The sequence below is a fragment of the Dendronephthya gigantea genome, unplaced genomic scaffold, assembly GCF_004324835.1.
Source record: "Dendronephthya gigantea isolate DGI-Jeju-01 unplaced genomic scaffold, DenGig_1.0 000103F, whole genome shotgun sequence".
Lineage (NCBI taxonomy): Eukaryota > Metazoa > Cnidaria > Anthozoa > Malacalcyonacea > Nephtheidae > Dendronephthya > Dendronephthya gigantea.
Genome location: NW_021163113.1, coordinates 619,563 through 637,656, shown reverse-complemented (window position 1 = coordinate 637,656; position 18,094 = coordinate 619,563). Strand labels below are relative to the sequence as shown.

General features: G+C 38.1%; 4 protein-coding genes across 4 annotated transcripts; 2 read left to right on the top strand and 2 right to left on the bottom strand.

Annotated features, from left to right (window-relative positions):
- Positions 1-540: 540 nt before the first annotated feature.
- On the top strand, positions 541-1,931 carry LOC114534622. The gene has a single exon (XM_028556090.1). It carries the CDS (start codon positions 598-600, stop codon positions 1,753-1,755), a length of 1,158 nt encoding a protein of 385 aa, XP_028411891.1. The 5' UTR covers positions 541-597; the 3' UTR covers positions 1,756-1,931.
- A 227-nt stretch (positions 1,932-2,158) lies between these two features.
- Positions 2,159-5,565, bottom strand: LOC114534610 (solute carrier family 2, facilitated glucose transporter member 8-like). The gene is made up of 4 exons (XM_028556072.1): positions 5,198-5,565; positions 4,331-4,537; positions 3,833-4,139; positions 2,159-3,313 (listed from the first exon to the last, which is right to left on the bottom strand). The coding sequence occupies exons 1-4, from the start codon at positions 5,423-5,425 to the stop codon at positions 2,613-2,615; spliced, it is 1,443 nt and encodes a 480-aa protein (XP_028411873.1). The 5' UTR covers positions 5,426-5,565; the 3' UTR covers positions 2,159-2,612.
- Positions 5,566-5,691: 126 nt separating this feature from the next.
- Positions 5,692-9,517, bottom strand: LOC114534611 (solute carrier family 2, facilitated glucose transporter member 8-like). The gene is made up of 4 exons (XM_028556073.1): positions 9,283-9,517; positions 8,176-8,382; positions 6,790-7,096; positions 5,692-6,463 (listed from the first exon to the last, which is right to left on the bottom strand). Exons 1-4 carry the CDS (start codon positions 9,502-9,504, stop codon positions 5,763-5,765), a joined length of 1,437 nt encoding a protein of 478 aa, XP_028411874.1. The 5' UTR covers positions 9,505-9,517; the 3' UTR covers positions 5,692-5,762.
- Positions 9,518-15,384: 5,867 nt separating this feature from the next.
- Positions 15,385-16,266, top strand: LOC114534600 (E3 ubiquitin-protein ligase TRIM56-like). The gene is made up of 2 exons (XM_028556062.1): positions 15,385-16,097; positions 16,231-16,266. The coding sequence occupies exons 1-2, from the start codon at positions 15,471-15,473 to the stop codon at positions 16,264-16,266; spliced, it is 663 nt and encodes a 220-aa protein (XP_028411863.1). The 5' UTR covers positions 15,385-15,470.
- The last annotated feature ends 1,828 nt before the right edge of the window (positions 16,267-18,094 follow it).

The window sequence follows — 18,094 nt, the reverse complement described above, 5'->3', positions numbered from 1 at the left end:
TTGTGACGTTTTTCTTAGATTTCGACAATATAGATTATGACATTTCTATAAGCCAAAAAATCATCTTTCGTCGCGATTTTTCATGCGTTTTTAACGCATAAAAATCGAGACGTTTGGATGGAGATATTGCTGAAACAATTTGTTTACTTCATTTCTATGTATGATAGTTCATCTCATATAGAAATCCTTACGTTGATAATCTAATTGTTAAGACTTAAGTTCACACACGAGCCCGATCTAAGCCGAAGTACAATTCACCTGGCTTTACCATTTCCAAAAGTATTCATTAATGAAAACATTTCGTGATTGTTTAAAATGGGTTTTCAAATCAAAATGGCATTTGTTTGCTTTTTTAAGCCAGCGCGCTGCTTTTTCTCTACCAATTCTATTGTGTTTTAACCTCGTATTTACACAAAACTAAGCCCTAATTCCATTCAACGTCAAGGCAAAATTGGACAATGTCGCAGCCTGGCTTCGCAAAACATGCTGTTCTTAAACAACATATTGTGCATCGAGCCGGATTAGCCAGGTTATCAAAATCAGATTACATTATACCACATACATATCTCTTATCTGATAAAGCAATAAAACTACAAAATGGCGCGAATCGAAATCTTTCTAGTTTGGGAAAGTAATTGTCGAAATATTTTGGACGAGTTGGCTAGCCTACCGAATGAATTATTAGATGAAATCAAATTGAGAATTTTCATGCGCAAAGACACGCCGATGAAAAACCGACCACCGACGGCAAAGTGGATAGAATTGTTCGATTCTTTTACAACGTCGCCTTATGCCTCCGACACAACTTTGGCCGCTTTTTTAATAAAATATTTCAAAGATTTGGCCTTTCTAAGCGACGAGCCAGCAGAAGACGCAACAAGCGAGAACGGTTTCGAACCGGTTGAATTCTATTTTGTCGTCGATTCAGACACGGAACGAAAATACGACGAACTTATTGCGATATTACAGCAAGATGCTGGTTCAAAAGTTAAGATGTCCACGATCAACGGGCAGGTGGAAGACATCCCGAAAACACTGGGATTTCAATTTTGCAAAATTTGTTGCAAGACTTTCGAAAACGAAGGCGAATTGAAAGCTCACAACGGTGAATATCATAACATATTTTGCGACAATAAGCTATGTCCCAAGAGTAATACACCTTTCAAGAACGAAGACGAACTTGCCGCCCACAAAGCTAAACAAACGACTTGTTTGCTGTGTAGCACAGAAAGTCCTGTTTTCTGTGAAAAAAGCGCAAAGATTCTTCACATGCAAGTCGTTCACGAGCAGGACATTACTGAGGGCGTACTAACGTGCGATTTTTGTCCAAAGAAGGCGTTTTCCAGCCACGAACAACATGATATTCACATGAAGAACACGCACAAGAAATGCAACTGTGGTTGTGGGGTGTATTTTGAAACACGTGAGCATTATTTAGCGCATTTTTACGTCGTCTACCCGTTGGCCTGCTTCGAGAATCGTAAATGCCCGCACCGATTCCAAACTGTACTTCACCAGGCAGACCATCACTGGAGCAAGCATAATTCGCAACATCCGTATTACTGCGTACCGTGTTCTGCGCGCGACGAGAATGGCCACGCGGGAGGTCTCGCGAGGATGTGCGCGTTCAAAGACGAGAAGGCGCTAAGGCACCATGGCGCCCTCATGCAACACGCCGAGGTTGAGATGTTTTTGACACAAGAGAGCTCACAACATAAACCAACGGCAAAAAGCTCGGCAATAAACTATTGTTAACCCTTTTAAATATTTTTACGCCTAATTTAAAAAGACGCGACCAGGGGAGAAAAAACGGGTTAAAATAAAACTCAGGAAACTGGTCTTGGGTCCACGCAAGGTGAATACGCGCTCATATTTTAACCAATCAGCGCTCAGAAGGGTTGTCGAAATAGAAATCCATTCTGCACTATTTAATTAGGTCTTTTGTTATTATTTATGAAACTAGTCGAAATTTTGTGATGATGTTAGTTGTAAGAACTATAGCTCTGACATAAATTTGAAACTGAGACAAAGTTATTAAAGTATATCTGAAGAGATATATTAAGTTGTTTCAACCGAGAAATGGTTTTTATTTGGCAACTGTCGCAGTCTTAATTTTTCCGCTATTTCCTACCACATGATTACTTAAAAGTTGTCAACGAAATAAAAACAAGCCATCTTTTAAACATGTATTTACTTATTATTTGAATTAGTGCCTAATAAAGTTTGTATTATGTTTTAACCTATTTTTTGTTTCCGTATGAAGTCAAAATCAGCGGGCGCCATCTTGGTTGATTCAACAATCAAAATGGACGCCTGTGTACATTTTTCACGTTTTTTTCTAGTTATAATTATTTTCAAGTTTCATTACATAATTGGCTGGCTACAAGAAAATACAGCGGCAAGAAGATATTTTGTCGCAAATTATTTTAACTTATTTACAGTGTTTTTGGTAATTTTATAATTGTTACATTCCAAGTTTCACAGAAAATTATACTAGCCATTGACCCGAAATCCCACGAAGAAAAATATTTTTTCCACCCCTGTTGAAAACTCAACCAAGATGGCGATTTGCAAATGATCACAACAAATATAGTGAATAGTTTTTGTTCTCTTCAAGAGTGAATTCCGCCGTATTTCTCAAATGAATCAGGCCCATGTAAGTCCCGGTGAGCTGCGAATAGCCTTTGAACTTCCTCCAAAGTCTTTCCCTTCGTTTCGGGCAGAAATATAAACACGTATATCACGGAAACAAGGCAGACAGCGGCGAAGAACCAATACATACCATAGGGGTGCATCGAATGCTTCATGTTTACATAGAATTTGGTCACAATGAACACGCCTAACCAGTTTACCTGAGTCGCTATACCGCTCGCTATCCCACGTACGTTGGTGGGGAAAATCTCCGACATTATGAGCCAAGGGATTGGCCCGAAGCCGAAGGAGAAACCAGTGATGAAACAACACAAAGCTATTAAGGTGACACTCTTTGGGAAATGATCGTAGTAATCTGCCGCACCCAAGACAGCCATGCTTACACACATTAGAATGGTTGGGAATATCAAAAGTACTCTACGTCCAAGTTTGTCAATGATAAGGCAGGCTATGCCTGTTCCTACAAACTGCACCACTCCAATGGCTATTTCAGCTACAATGGCGTCAGAAAGGCCTGCATCACGAAGCATCTGAGAGGCGTACATTATGACAGCATTAATCCCGCTAAACTGTTGAAATACCATCAACATGATGGATATTATAAAGGGGCGATATATCGTTGGCTTCGTGAACTCCCTCAATGATACTCGTTCATCGACGTCTACATGAAGTACAAGAAAGATCTAGATGATGACGCATCAAAATATAGATTAAATCTACAAAAAGAGAATGGAATCCAAAGGCACCATAGCTAGGAGCAGACAAGCGTACTGCACGTAGTCGTACCGTGGTTACTGATCGTAAAACACTCCTGCGTGGCTATGCTACTTTTACACTAAGCTATGCATTAATGCTGATAGACAGAACGTGTAGCAAGTTAACAAAAAAATCCACTGAGCAAGGTTAGATTTTGACAAAATAACTTGCACTGTTGTAATATGGAGAAAGGAAAAATAAGTGGAAAATCGGGCAATTTCCGTTTTTGTCGGGCAAAAGTGTCGCACGGTGCACCTCCAATTATTTTCGGCCCGTATGCCCATGCCAAGGGTTCTGTGAATCGGCAGGGCCGTCGCTGGGATGGGGCGTGTGTGACAAAAACCACACCCGTTGATCACGCCTATTTTGTCGGCAAATTCGATACTCACATCCCCCTACTTCAAATTGACAAAATACGACTCACCTAATGTACAGCGAATTTCTTTGCATTCATCTTCGCATTCTTCATCTGTTGTTTGTCTCAAATATTCTAAAGCGTGACACGCGTCATTTATTCTACCATTTCTTATCAACCAACGAGGGGTCTCCGGAAATCTAATCATAAATATGGCCATTATCGTGGATGGTATGGCACCGGCAATAGCTAACCAATGCCAATTTAAAAATGAACCGAAGGAATACGCCAGCAGGGCTCCAAATGTGACCCCTAACTGGTTGGCACTGCCTAGTGCACCTCGGTATTTAGCTGGTGAAATTTCTGCAATGTAGAGCTAGAAAAATTGACAAAAAGACTACATGATATAACTTTACTCATCCATGGCATGCATTTTACTTGTCCTTGGAACACCCCAGTGACAAAATAAGTATACAGTTTATGTTGGCAAACTGATTGTGAACTGCAGTATCTGGTAAACAACTTATTTCTTAAAATCACTTTTGACTACCAGAGTTGAGTACTTACAGGAACTGTCAGCGATATGGCCCCAACACCCAATCCAGATATGAATCTTCCCACATAGAAATGTGGAAGAGCCTTTGCTGCTGCGATAATGATCCAACCAGCAACAAGAGGCACTGAACAGGCCATGATATTGAACTTTCGACCAAACTTGTCAATGGTCTTCAGGCCAATTAACGCTCCCAACATACAACCAAGTGCTTGTATAGACTATAAAAATTCATCAAGTTAGCTATTTTATGTGATACCAGCATTACAAGGCTACCTCCTCCCAGGCATTTTAGGGAGCAATCAGCATGGGCAGTATTAGAAATGCAGGTAATAAGGTTAAGTCTTTCATCCAACATAACAAAAACCTTAACACACATATGTATATCTTCGCTGAGAACAGATGCCCCCCCTCTGGAACAGGGCTATTTCAAATGTTCCTTGGGGAGGGGGACCAGCTTCTATTTAGTATACTTGATGAAAGACAAATCATGACAATAGTCCAGGGACCAGTTATATAAAAGATTAGTTAACTTTTAACTGTAGTTACGGAGTTAGGGCCTGTTTGGCAGTGCTGTGTGATCTTGCTTCACATGTTATTTTACCATATTTTGTAAAATTGCGTATGGAACAGGGCCAGCTTTGGTCTGCTGAGATCCTGCCTGAACAAAGCGAGATCTCGCCTTTATGGGCTCAAATATGAAGATATCAAGCGGACCGGCATAAGGGAACCAGCCAACTGGTCCATCTGATATGAACAGGCCCTTGGTTAAGTATTTCTGAGTTAACTAGGATTTAACTAAGCAAAATGTAGGTATAGAGTTATTAATATGGCATATGACATAATTTCATAAAAATTAAATTCAATATGCTAAAACATACAGTAAACCATGTCAACTCCTCGTCGCTCCAATGCAACTTTTCCTTTAAGTCATTTTCAACCGGCGATACATATCCCAGAACAAAACCGAATGATACTGCTCCTAGACATGCTGTCAAAGTCGCCAAAACCACTGGTCTCGTGAGACGCGACGCAGATGGTCTTTCGGGAGGTCGAAGCGGTGTGTATTCACCACTTTGTATCACCGATTCTGCTGTTGTTGAAAGCATTGTTGATGCTCAATGATTCACGGCTCACAATTTCATACGAAAATATGTTTGAAAGACGTTTTGTTGGCAAATATTTGAGTAAAAATCCAGACTATAAATCATATGAATCTTGTGAAATACTATTTGGTAATTGTTACTTATGGTTGGTCACGTGCACGTTGATAATTTTCGTCTTACGCGAATACTTCATGATGTAATAAAGATAATGGACGTTATGATCATTTGAAAATGAATTATGATTGGTCAAGAAGCGTTCCTTTATAAAGGTGGCACTCAACAACCTGAAAAAATCTTAAAAACGGTTTTTTAAAATATAAAACTAATTCATTTTTTCAATTTAAGATAGAATTCCGTTGTAATGTCTAAATGAATCCGGTGTTTTTAAGTCGCTTTGCTTTTCAAAAAGCTTTTCCACTTCTTCCAACGTTTTCCCCTTCGTTTCGGGCAGAAATACAAGCACATATATCACTGAAACGAGGCAGACTGCAGCGTAAAACCAATAGCAACCATAAGAATGCATCGTCTTCTCCATGTTCACATAGAATCTCATCACCGTGAACGCACCAAGCCAGTTCACCTGGGTCGCTATGCCGCTGGCTACACCACGTACATTGGTTGGAAAAATCTCGGACATTATAAGCCAGGGGATTGGGCCCAAGCCAAAGGAAAATCCAATCAGGTAACAGCACAAAGTTATTAAGGTGACACTGCTTGGAAAATCTTGGAAATAGCGCGAAGCACCAAGGACTATCATGCTTGCGCACATTATCGTGGTTGGAAACGTAAGAAGCAATCGTCTGCCCACTTTATCGACTATGAGACAGGATGTGGCTGTGCCTGATAACTGTACTGCTCCTATAGCTATTACAGCTAAATTTGGATCGCTGAAATCTGCATCGCGAAGCATATGGGAGGCGTAAGCTACCACAGTATTAATTCCGCTGAACTGTTGAAATACCATCAACATGATAGATATTATAAAAGGGCGATATATCGTTGGCTTCGTGAACTCTTTTAATGATATTGGTTCATCGATTTCTACACGAACATAAGAAAAAATTTAGGGGTTTATGACGATAAAATCGAACAAAATACATTATACACCAAGTACAGTATGACTGTGTCTATCTTTCAAAGATGGATTAATTTGCAATTTATAAAAATAACATGGATAATAAATCACTTTTAACTATCCATGGTAACAATAAATTAGCGAACTTCCTAGATTAAATTTTACACATTTTGCACCCAAAGTTTACTTGCAGTTTATATGTGGTAAAATTCTAAATCAAACTAGTTAATGGCTCATGGCTGTATGGAATCATTTATTCATTGGCGTGAAAGTTTAAAACCACAAAACTCACCTAAAGTGTTGCGAATTTCTGTGCATTCATTACGACATTCTTCATCAGACGTTTTTCTCAAAAATTCTAAAACGTGACACGCTTCATTCATTCTACCGTTCTTTATCAACCAACGCGGTGTCTCGGGAAATCCCATCATAAACACAGCCACTATTGTGGGTGGTATTGCACCAGCAATGGCTAACCAATGCCAATTCAAACCTGCGCCGAAAGAATACGCTAACAGGCCGCCAGATGTCACCCCTAACTGATTGGCACTGCCCAGCGCACCTCTGTATTTGGCTGGTGAAATTTCGGCGATGTATAGCTATAAATAAATTGAAAGATCTGACTTACAAAAATTCAGTTTGCAGAAAAGAAAGGCAGTTTGTCTCCATCCTTTATTAATCGGAAAACAACTGTGCAAATTTTTACAACAAGAGTTATCTTATTGGTTGCTTGATATAAAACGAGCCAATCACGATGAAGTAATGTTTGAGTGATGCATATGTGATTTTATTTATAAAACCTAAAAATTCCCGCGAAAAACATCAACATGGCTGCCAAGTTTTGTTGGACAAACCCAAAAACCAAAGTCAACTTCGTTTGTAAAATTTCCGCAGAATTTCGCCTTTCTTAAAAAAAAACTTGAGTAAAATAAATAACGTACTGATCTTTGACTTTTATAACGACATGAAAGATATTATTTTCGAATACCAAACATTGCTTTTCATGTGCAGAAAAAGGGTGCACGAAGTATAATAGAAGTTGTGTAAGTACATTTCCGACTATGTTATTTGTCTTAAACATTTTCTCCGATATCATTGAGTATTAACATCCAATTACGAGTAAAAATGCACTTGTAGTAGCTATATTTGAAAGAAATTACTTCTTGCAGTCACTCCTATTAAAAGCTAATGCTTTTTTGTAATGCATAATTTGGATTCAATACTGCAACTTTATTGTTTTAATTTAATTAATTTTTGCAATTGTAGTTACAAAAGAAATCCATTGGGTAGAACTGAATATATGAATAAACATATATAAAATATTTGTAAGGTACTACACTTACAAAAGAAATCTGTTCGATCAGTATGCATGCACCCCCCCCCCCAGGCATAGGCAGCCAGCCAGCAAACAATGTTGGTTAGTAAGGTCACATCATTGTATTTGTGGGCTGCCTTTGCCCCAGGCGAAACAATTATTGCATCTATAGTTCTGGCTCTGCAGCCACGAGTTTGATTTCTGGGTCCAGTTGTATAAAAGACTAGTTAACTTTTAACTGTAGTTAGGGACAGAATTGGCCAATCAGAGTTGTGTATTTCTGAGTTAATTAAGTAGGATTTAACTATGCAAAGTGTAGTTAAAGAGTTTTATACAACCGGCCCCCTGGAAAATAGTACTTACAGGAACTGTCAGCGATATGGCCCCAATACCCAGTCCAGATATGAATCTTCCCACATAGAAAAGTGAAAGAGCCTTTGCTGCTGCAATAATGATCCAACCAGCCACAAGAGGCACTGAACAGGCCATAATATTGAACTTTCGACCAAGCTTGTCAATGGTTCTCGAGCCAATGAGGGCTCCAAACATTGCACCAAGAGCTGGTAGAGACTATAAGAAAGTGCAACATCAGCTATGGTGCAACATTTACATTTAAACAAATGAATGTGAATTAACATCCCTCAGACATACATGTATACACTGGCATCAATCAAACGTGTACATTATTTGAGTGGGACCATATTCGTATATAGCTGCTATTCCTGGCTAATTTCTTTTGAAACAATTTCACTTTCAAATTTCAATAGTAATCAGCCTAACATAACAGTATATATGAATATAGTCCCCTTCTATTAATTTAACAGCTATGCAAGTATATATCAGAGGCATAGCTAGGGTGAGGGCTAGAGGGCCCTTGCCCTCTCTTTGGGCCCACCTGAGAAAATGAAGTGAATCATTATGCCATCAAAAATGCAAAATCTTGCCCATCAAAATTGTCCATCACTAATGGCACAAAATCCTGCCTAGAATGTTTAGAACAAATCTTGTCTTGACTCACATTGCCAGCCTGGCCCCACCTAGGTTCTTGCTGCTCCCCCCCCCCATTCCCCCAAAATCTGGCTATGCCTTTAGTATAAATGTTGAACCTTAAGGCATAAAATGGAAGGTACATTTTCTGATGTTCTAGATTAATAATCAACCATACATTAATTATGATTTATGTATAGATATGTATCTTAACTGTAACATTCCCCCACCCCCTTATGCTGCCCCACTAACAAGTCCAGTAGGAGCCATCCCAGAGGCCTGGAAAACGCCCGCATTGTGCTCAACTGTTGCTCTCTTTAAGTATGCCCAGCAGGTGGTCGTTTTCTTTCATTAAATACTGAATCAACATTGTATACACTATTTAGCTGCATAATAATTTATCCATGGACCCTGGCCATACAGTTCTTACATAAAACATCACTAGCCATAAATATGCCCGCCCAGCTAGGTCAAAAAACGTACACTAAACCATGACAACTGTTCATCACTCCAGTTTAACTTGTCCTGTAAGTCCTTTTGAACCGGCGACGGATAACTCATGACAAAACCAAACGATAATGATCCTAAACATACTGTCAAAGTCGCTAAAACTACAGGTTTCGTGAGACGGGGTAGTCCCTCAGAAGGTCGAAGTGGTGTGTATTCGTCACTTTGTATCATCGAGTCCGCTTTCTTTGAAAACATTAGTGGACGCGCAGTGATTCATTAATTCATAGGAATCTTGCGAAATTTTCCTTTATTGTCACGTGCCTGTCGGCTGTCACCACTCACTTATTTTTATATTTTTTAACTACTTCATGATACACGTAGTGGACTGTACCAGCAGGCCGAATTTTTGCATTTCTGCCATTTCATTCTGTTTACTTATGAGTTCTGTACTCGAAACGTAATTCAACTCTTTTTATAATATACAGAAGTGCTTCCTCGCTAAGAGGATCACCTCGCTAAGAGGAAATGGTTTCATTTGTGAAATGATAGATACGAAAAAATAGTAGAAATATAATCAATATTTTATGTCGATTTACAATTTTATATCAAGATTTTAATCATTTTATGTCTCAGAAATCGCCGCACACTTATGTGCACGAGTGCTGGATAATTGGCATGTGTTATCGATATTTTGTAATTTTTACTTTCAAGAATTAGGGACTGGGAACTGCTTTCACGATTGATTAAATACGGAAACATTAGACAATTTCAAGAGGCAATATCTTGTTTGCGTTTTTTGTGCCATTAGTCCTGAAGGAGGTAGGAAAGTTTGTCGCTGTAGCTTGTTTTGTTTAAATACACTTGCATGTTTTCATTTTCCATTGTCTTGGTTTTTAAACCAAATCTTCAATCTCATTCAATCTTTGCTCCCTTATTAGGCTTTATTGTTGATAGTTTGGTTCAATTCCTTTTCAAACTGTCGTACGACACGGTGGTTCATGAACAATAGCTAAAAGAAAATTACCTCTAAATAAGGGACTGGTCATAATTTAGCAGGGGGGGTGGGGAGGTGTAATTCAATATTTTAAGGAATGATATTTTGCAACCCTGTCTTGCCTTATCCACAAAAAATCATGCCCCCTCCCCTTGTTCGAGACGGTAAAAATGCCCCCCCCCCATCCGTCAACGTTTTGATAAACACTGCTTCAAAATGAGAAACTACTGTAATCTGCACCGTCAATTCAAAATAGTAATTACACCTTCAAAAATTTTTCTGACAACGTTTATATAAAGTAATAAAATTAATTTATATACGTCCACTTATATATATTCCAAGGGTGGGTAGACTACAAGTTTTGTGTAGTTCGCTACAACTACTGCTATTTTAAAATAATGTAGTCACCTACAACTACTGCTATTGTCAAAAATATGTAGTTTGGTTCTTTTGACTACGTGTACAGCTATATCGCTAGAAAAATGTAGCGAAGTATTCGCTACTTCGCTACAACAAAATTCCTGGTATCCGTGTTTGTAATTTATATTGATTTCACATGTTTTAAACATATGAAATGTTAAGCATAATATGCTCATATATTCTGATACTATGGATTAATGGCGGATGAGCCAAAGAATTCTAGAACAAAATGTGGGTCCAAACGAGATTTGACATGGTATATTAAATGACTAGTTTTGTATTATAGTGTATGAACTATAGAGTATATAGTCGAGGGATATTAAAAAATCGAAAAGTGGCGAATAGCGATTGTTGTTGAAAAAGTAATCAACTACTTCGCTACTTTTAATATAGAAAATATAGTTCGCGACAACTTCAAACTACCAGTTTTAAAAAGTAGTCTATACAGTTACTCGCAAATTGTAGTTCGCTACAGTTGCAAACTCCAACAACTCCGATACTACCCACCCTTGACATATTCATATGTTAAAATTTGGTTTTAAACATAATATGTTAGTTATTTCTAGTGAAAGACCCTGCTATTTAAAATATAAATATTTTAACACAGTGACTTATATAACTTTTCATTTTAAATTCTATAACTAATTTTGTTTAATGTTCTAAGCAAAGCTTATGCAGTGCAACTCAAAGTCTAAGCATGTATAAAAGAAATAATTACAACCAGAAATAAGCAACCCCCCCCCTTATAACTGTCTAACATTTTATGAACCCCCCTTTTTTCTGGCTAAAAAATATGTGACCCCCCCACTATTTCCACCTCCCCACCCCCCCTGCTAAATTATGACCAGTCCCTAAATCTTGGGTTTACATGCATGGCAAGTCACTGGGAAGAAAACATGAGATTATAATGTATGCCCCCGTTATTATCCATATTCCGGCGCCCCTGGGTAGAACAGTCAGGTAGATGTAATGGAATAAAGTGGTTTAAGTGCCAAAGAGTGATGTAATTTATGTATGTTGAGACGGGGTGAGGTAAGAAAGAATAATAGGGTAAAGTGAGGTTAGGGATGTAATTAAAGTTTAAGTGAGGCACAGCAAGGTTAGGGAGAAGCTTAATTTACCAAATTTATGGTCAAAACCGACAAAATCAGCATCATGCGTGTTAAAGTCAGACGTATATATATAAAACAACTTATTATACGTATCATCTCTTGAGTATCAATAGCTTTAAAAATGCAAATGAAGATGCCTACCTGACCACATGGTAAAAAATGATGAAGAACTGCCTCCAATCTATCTGGTTTCAACAACACCTGTTGGAAAAGGTGTAAAATCATCTGGGGCTGGTTGTACCCAACTCAAAATGAAAAACTGTAGCTATATAATGTTACCCACTTCGTAAGGTTTTTCTATGATGCTGCAATGTTGCTCAGCGAACTTGACAATGTTTCCTAGAACAGATTGGGCCGTCACTCTATTCTCGTATTTCTCACAAACCATTGCCACGCCACAACTGAAAGATATGAGAAATTAAAAATGCCATCAACCGCAGGCGATACATATAGGCTCGTACCAGGCCCTCTTCAGGCATGGCCGATCTTTGTGCAAAAATAATTCACATTCATACTTGTTCAATCCTTTCCAAACGACAATCTTCTCTGTTACAAATGGCTCGCCAGGAAAGAGCCTGCAAAGGAAGGGGAGAATCGAATCGGTTTGTTAACGCATTAATTGACCTGACCTATATTTAGAACTGATCTATATATTTCAATATCAAACCTGAATATTCCGGATTTCATGACAGAGAGAAGCCTAAATTGAGTGGATGTAAAGATTTGGTTAGTTTGCCTCGGAGGTTGCCTCAAAGCAAAGATTAGGCAGAGTGTCTGAAGTCAAAATATATATTACATATAACTTAAGCATCCTCATTGGCGTACAGCCCAAAAAATTGCGGGGGAGAGGGGGGGGGAAAGGGGGGGGGAGAGGGGGGGAGAGGGGGGGGAGGGGGGGGGAGGAGAGGCATTCTAGGCGCATACTCTCGCGAGGAAATTTAGAGCCAGAAACGCGATTCCCCTTTTTCTTGTGAAAATTGCTAAACTCTCAAGTATAAATTTACCTACTTATCGCAAATGCTGCCCAATCTCGCTGCTGTATGCCTTGGGGAATAAAATTTATTATTGCATGTAACATACATATATTTGGATACTCAGATATATATGATATTCTAGTTGTTTAAAGGATCTCTTATATTTGAAGTATATACTCAGATAGTTTAAAATACGTCTAGTCTATTCGAAATATTTCCCTGGGTTACTTCATAATAACTGTTGTTTTTATCCAGAGGCTTTTAAACACGCAAAAACATTTTAGTTCTCGTATTACAAATTAATATAAATATTTCAGTCCGACAGCAATCAGTAATAATGAAACAATGTCGATTTTCGGCATCTGATTCGCTTTATTTCTTTTCATCTGTAAATTCAGCTCATTCTGTCTTGATTCCATCCTATTCAGATTGTTCTCAAGATCATTAACCTCTCGTTTAAGATTGTCCACCTCCGAAACTTGATTCGAAATCTCCGAGTCTCGTTTGTTGTTCTTTTCTTTCATGTCTTCTTTGCTGTCTTCCAGTCCTGATAACCTCTTAGTTGCTGAATCCAGATTTTGTCTCAGCGTCTTGATGTTTTCTTTCATTGTCCTCACTTCCGCTGCTTGGCCGGAAATTGTCGAGTCAAGATGCGTGTGCTTCTCTTGGAAACCGTGTTTCGTTTCTTCGAAATCATTCTTGATCTTTTTCTGATCTTTTATGAGATCATTAACACTGCCTTGAAGACCTTTCTTCATTCCGTCAACTTTCTTATTATAACCTTCTACAACAATTCCAAGTGCCTTGTGCAAACTTTCGTTGACCCTTGCAATTTGTTTGTTGAAGTTTTGTTGATGTCGTTCTGATTTATCTCTACTATGATTCAACTTGCTACGAAGCTCCTTGAAGATTCCAAGGACGTCTTTATGAAACTCAGTTTGCATTTTTTCAACGTGTTTCAGACTGGAGTACAAGTTTTCAGGCCGGTATGCTATTTTCAGACGCGAGGATTCGTTTCGCTTTGCAACCAACTTCAAAATGCCCTCGATTCTCGCGTTTGTACGATTACAGCGTTCCCACACTTCGCTGAGGTTTCTTATAGATGAATTCCGAAGCATTCGTAGATCTTGATTTAGAATCTTCACGGCTGACACAAACGACGGAGGTATGTCTGTGTGAACAGATTTATTTAACTGTATCAATTTGCCATGCAGACGGGTGATGTCACGATTGGTCTGCTTCAATTTGCCGTACAAACGAGACAGTTTTGAGTCTGAGGACGCGTTCATCTTACGAATTCTCATGCTCAGGTTTCCAGCAACAATCGTTAATGACTTTAAATGGCCTTTCATTTCTTCAAAGCTCTCCTGCAAGTGCAAGGCATGTCCAGTGTTCAGTGTAGACTTGATTGCAGTTTTCGTTAGATCGATATTGTTTGTGATGTTGTCCGTTTGGTTGGCGCTAAGCTCCTGCACGAGGATTTCCATGTTGCTAACTCTTCCCCTGAGAAATTCGTTATCTCTCGCCAAAGCGACGAATTGATGGTCCACTTCGACGCACTTTACAATAAACCCAATCACCACAAACACTTGGACAGCGCAAATAAAGTTAAACCAAGTGCAAAACCATAGACGTTTTATCGAGCTAGTCATCATTTTTGGTTCATTTCCGATTTTATTTTCCGAATCTTCCTCTGAGTCTGAAGGTGATAGCAAAGGCTTTTCAACTTCGCCCATTTTGAGAAATCGAATGAAACCGAAAAACCTGAGATGACCAAGACTTGGTTTTGCACCTATATACAATGATCTCTATTCTGGGCGTTTGTATAAAATGATCATCATTGGTACCACGTGATCATTGTGTTGCAATCTGATTGGTTTGTTTGGGATATTAATTGTGGGAAAGCCCCGCTAGGGAAAGTACCTAACGTAGAGAGACTACTGCATAACTTCAAGATACAGACTAGATAGTATGATACGCAAGTAATGATATTCTTGTATAAGAAAAATTATACAAGAATAATCACTTGCTAATACATACAAGTTCCTTGGATTACAAGATTTTGAAGGACAATTTCGTCCCATTGTTGAAGGAGGATTACTACAGTTCCTAATGTACGCTTTGTTTACTTTTTCAACTGATATATTCTTGCTAAATATTATTAGTTTGTTATGTTCTAAAAAATATGAACTAGAGTTTGCGCCCAAGAAATATTCTCAACTCAAGACGGGAAATGTTAGCAATTTTCAAATTAGCGGGCCTTCCATTTTTTAAGAGCACAAAAGCCGCTGTAACCCCCCTTAAGGATTAGTAAATAGAAAATATTATGTTCCAAAAAACCTGAACTGCGAACACGTAAGAAAGAACCTGTTTGCTGTACATATTAATGTAGGTGGATAAATGTTTAGGAGACTTTCAATGGAGCATAAGAAGGAGTGGAAAAAGACTGATAGTTACTTCAGTATTCCTTTTTCGTGTTTTTTTTTACGTGTTTTATACCGGGCATTCATTTCGAGGTCAAGCGTTAAGCTTTCAAACTAGAAGTTGGATCAGATTTCAATCAAAACCTCTCCAATACATTTCAGCCACTCCCCACCGCAATTCCTTTCGACATCCGCATTCGGTTTGGGTTCGCTTTTCAGATCTTGTACATCAAACAACTTGACTTCGTAAAAGGTTTTCCCTAACCCTCATCAAGGAATAACACCATTTGCAACAAAGATGGCATCAGCGAGTGAAATGCCTTCAAAAGATCAGACAAAAGATCTCAAAAATTTACTAGAATGCTCAATTTGTCTCGAGACATTCGACGACCCACGAACACTGTCGTGTCTGCATTCGTTTTGCAGGAAATGCTTGGAAACGTTTGTGGATGGAAAACCTCAAAATGAATTGAATTGTCCTGTTTGTCGTACGAATTTCACGCTTAGCAAAGATGGCGTTGCCGGCATGACAAGAAATCATTTTATTTGTAATATGGTGGACGTTTTATCCATTCAACATCAAGATAAGTGCATACCTTGTATGCACTGTGAACAACAATCTGTTGGTCGCTGCGTAACGTGCGAACATTTTATGTGCGAGAAATGCTTGAAAGCTCACAATGAATTTCTAGGATTTAAAGATCATGTCGTTTTGACAATGGAAGAGTTAGCGAAGCCTGAGAATCAATCAAGAATCAAGAAAATCTCGAAATGTGATCAACACCCAAACAAGAAACTGAAATACTACTGCGAGACATGCGATCAGTTGATGTGCAGACATTGTATAGATTTCGAACATGACAAACAGCATAAATTCTCGCCTCTTGAGAAAGCTGCTAAAAGTAAACGCGAAGGCCTAAAAAAAGTATTAGTGGAATCTGCTAGGAGAGAAATACAAACTTTATGTTCATTGGAACGCAACCGTGAATTTCTAAATTGTAAGTTTGAAACAGAACAAGGCATGATGAATATAAGAAAAAATGAACTACTGCGTCAAGTTGAAGATAGACTGCAGAGTAGAGTCGACATTATAATGGGGGATGCACGTCGAAATTTTGAAGATATAGCTAGTGTTCTTGATGAAAGAATAAAAAGACAAGAAACTGTTTTGAATCGCATGACTGCTTCAGCAGGCATAGCTCGCAGTTTGTTCGAAAATGGAAATGATGAGGAGATTGTTCGTGTCTATAATTCCATTAAAGAAAATCTTGATAAAGAAGAGAATTTCACATCACTGTCATCAGGGAACTTGAAAATTGATACCAGAATTCTACGTTTAAGTTCTGGAGATATTCAAAAACTTCTTCTTTTAGAGATCAAAGGTGTGGTTGAGGAGGAATTAGGTATAGTTTGTTTTTACATAAATAACTATATAAATATATCTTTCCTTCATGATGCAATGTGCTATGAATATATATACATATATATATATATATATATATATATATATAATATTATATATATATATATATATATATATACACCCATTTGCAAAAACGTTGGCCGCAGATAGATAGATAGATAGATACTCGAAGTCTAATTAGAATTGCGTATATATCCACTGTATGGGTTTCAGACTACCAAATTGCCTGCTGAGCCATAATCACAGCACTCCATCTAACTAACTTTCATTAATTCTATGTATTTTAAGGTAGAATAAAAGCAAAGTAAAACTTGACAGGAAGGTGAAGTAAAACTTGACAAGAAGAGTATACTTGAAAAACACTTGAAAAATAAATGGAGCCTGTAAATTCCACAATTCAACCAAACCTAGTCCATTTTATAATCATACAAGGGACATTTGATAACCAGAATTATAACATAGAGATACTTAAGTTAACTTCCTGATCATATATGATGTACTACTTCAGTATTGCTGTAAATCAATGATTGAGACATGAAATCTTTGTCAGTTAAAATTAAATTAGCAAAAAGCTTTGCTGTTGGAGGAAAGGATGTATTACTTTGTAAGTAGATAGAGATTCATTCAAGCACAAATATAGAATTTTAGGGTTGTTGAAAAACAATGGAAACTGTCAATAGCTATATGATGCACCTTACCAAAATGGGAATAAAAAATAAGCTTTGGAAAGCTTGTATATACAACATTTAACAGAAAACATGCACAAGCCTAGTACTGACTGACCAATTCTTATCATTTATAGACCTGTCAGAGTGAGTGGGATTCGGCAAAATATTTTCCAAAGTATTGGAAGGGCCCTGGAAATATCATCACTTCGGGAAAGATTTCGTTGAATCCGAATCCGAACGGAGGGTTTATAAATGACACATTGTACCAAAAAAATATTCTGAGCTTGTAGAAATAGCCAGACATGCAGTACTTACAAAGTTTTTTAAAAGTATTGATGTGTGAATTCTGCCATATCTGCTGCAAAAATTACATGACAGACTGGGAACAAGAGGTATATTCAAAAGTCGAATATCCTACTCAAGCATGGTGTGAATACCATGCCCAGGGGAAAGCACCCAGGGTACAAGCAGTGCAGGGCATGGTATTCGCTCAAACATTCCATGGTCATGTAGTATGAAACTGGTTCTGTGATTGGACAATTTTATTGTGAGGTATAATATTATGAGGTATATTCAATACCTGGTGTGATATTTTCATAAACTTACTCATTCCTTGTTTCTAAATCATTTGAATTTGGAATGGATCCTCCAACTGCACGACGAAATGAATACTCCGACTGAACTCTTGAGGCAACATGTGAAAGCTGCTTCTTATTGAACTCTCTTAAATCTCCACTTGCACCAACATCTGTTGTCTACAAAATAATACCAATATTCATGTATTCCAGACTGCACTCATGAGAAATGGAAAAATTGCTGAGTTCTTAAGTG

Bases quoted from the DNA above. Each gene is read 5' to 3' on its own strand.
- LOC114534611 (XM_028556073.1), bottom strand. From the start codon at position 9,504: ATGTTTTCAAAGAAAGCGGACTCGATGATACAAAGTGACGAATACACA. The intron at 8,383-9,282 runs GTACGTTTTTTG...ACTTTCTTATAG, and splicing joins AACAGTTGTCATGGTTTAGT to TCTCTACCAGCTCTTGGTGC. The intron at 7,097-8,175 runs GTAAGTACTATT...ATTTATTTATAG, and splicing joins CCATATCGCTGACAGTTCCT to CTATACATCGCCGAAATTTC.
- LOC114534622 (XM_028556090.1), top strand. From the start codon at position 598: ATGGCGCGAATCGAAATCTTTCTAGTTTGGGAAAGTAATTGTCGAAAT.
- LOC114534610 (XM_028556072.1), bottom strand. From the start codon at position 5,425: ATGCTTTCAACAACAGCAGAATCGGTGATACAAAGTGGTGAATACACA. The intron at 4,140-4,330 runs GTAAGTACTCAA...CAATTTTTCTAG, and splicing joins CCATATCGCTGACAGTTCCT to CTCTACATTGCAGAAATTTC. The intron at 3,314-3,832 runs GTGAGTCGTATT...TACTTCATGTAG, and splicing joins AGAAATTCGCTGTACATTAG to ACGTCGATGAACGAGTATCA.
- LOC114534600 (XM_028556062.1), top strand. From the start codon at position 15,471: ATGGCATCAGCGAGTGAAATGCCTTCAAAAGATCAGACAAAAGATCTC. The intron at 16,098-16,230 runs GTATTAGTGGAA...TACTGCGTCAAG, and splicing joins AACGCGAAGGCCTAAAAAAA to TTGAAGATAGACTGCAGAGT.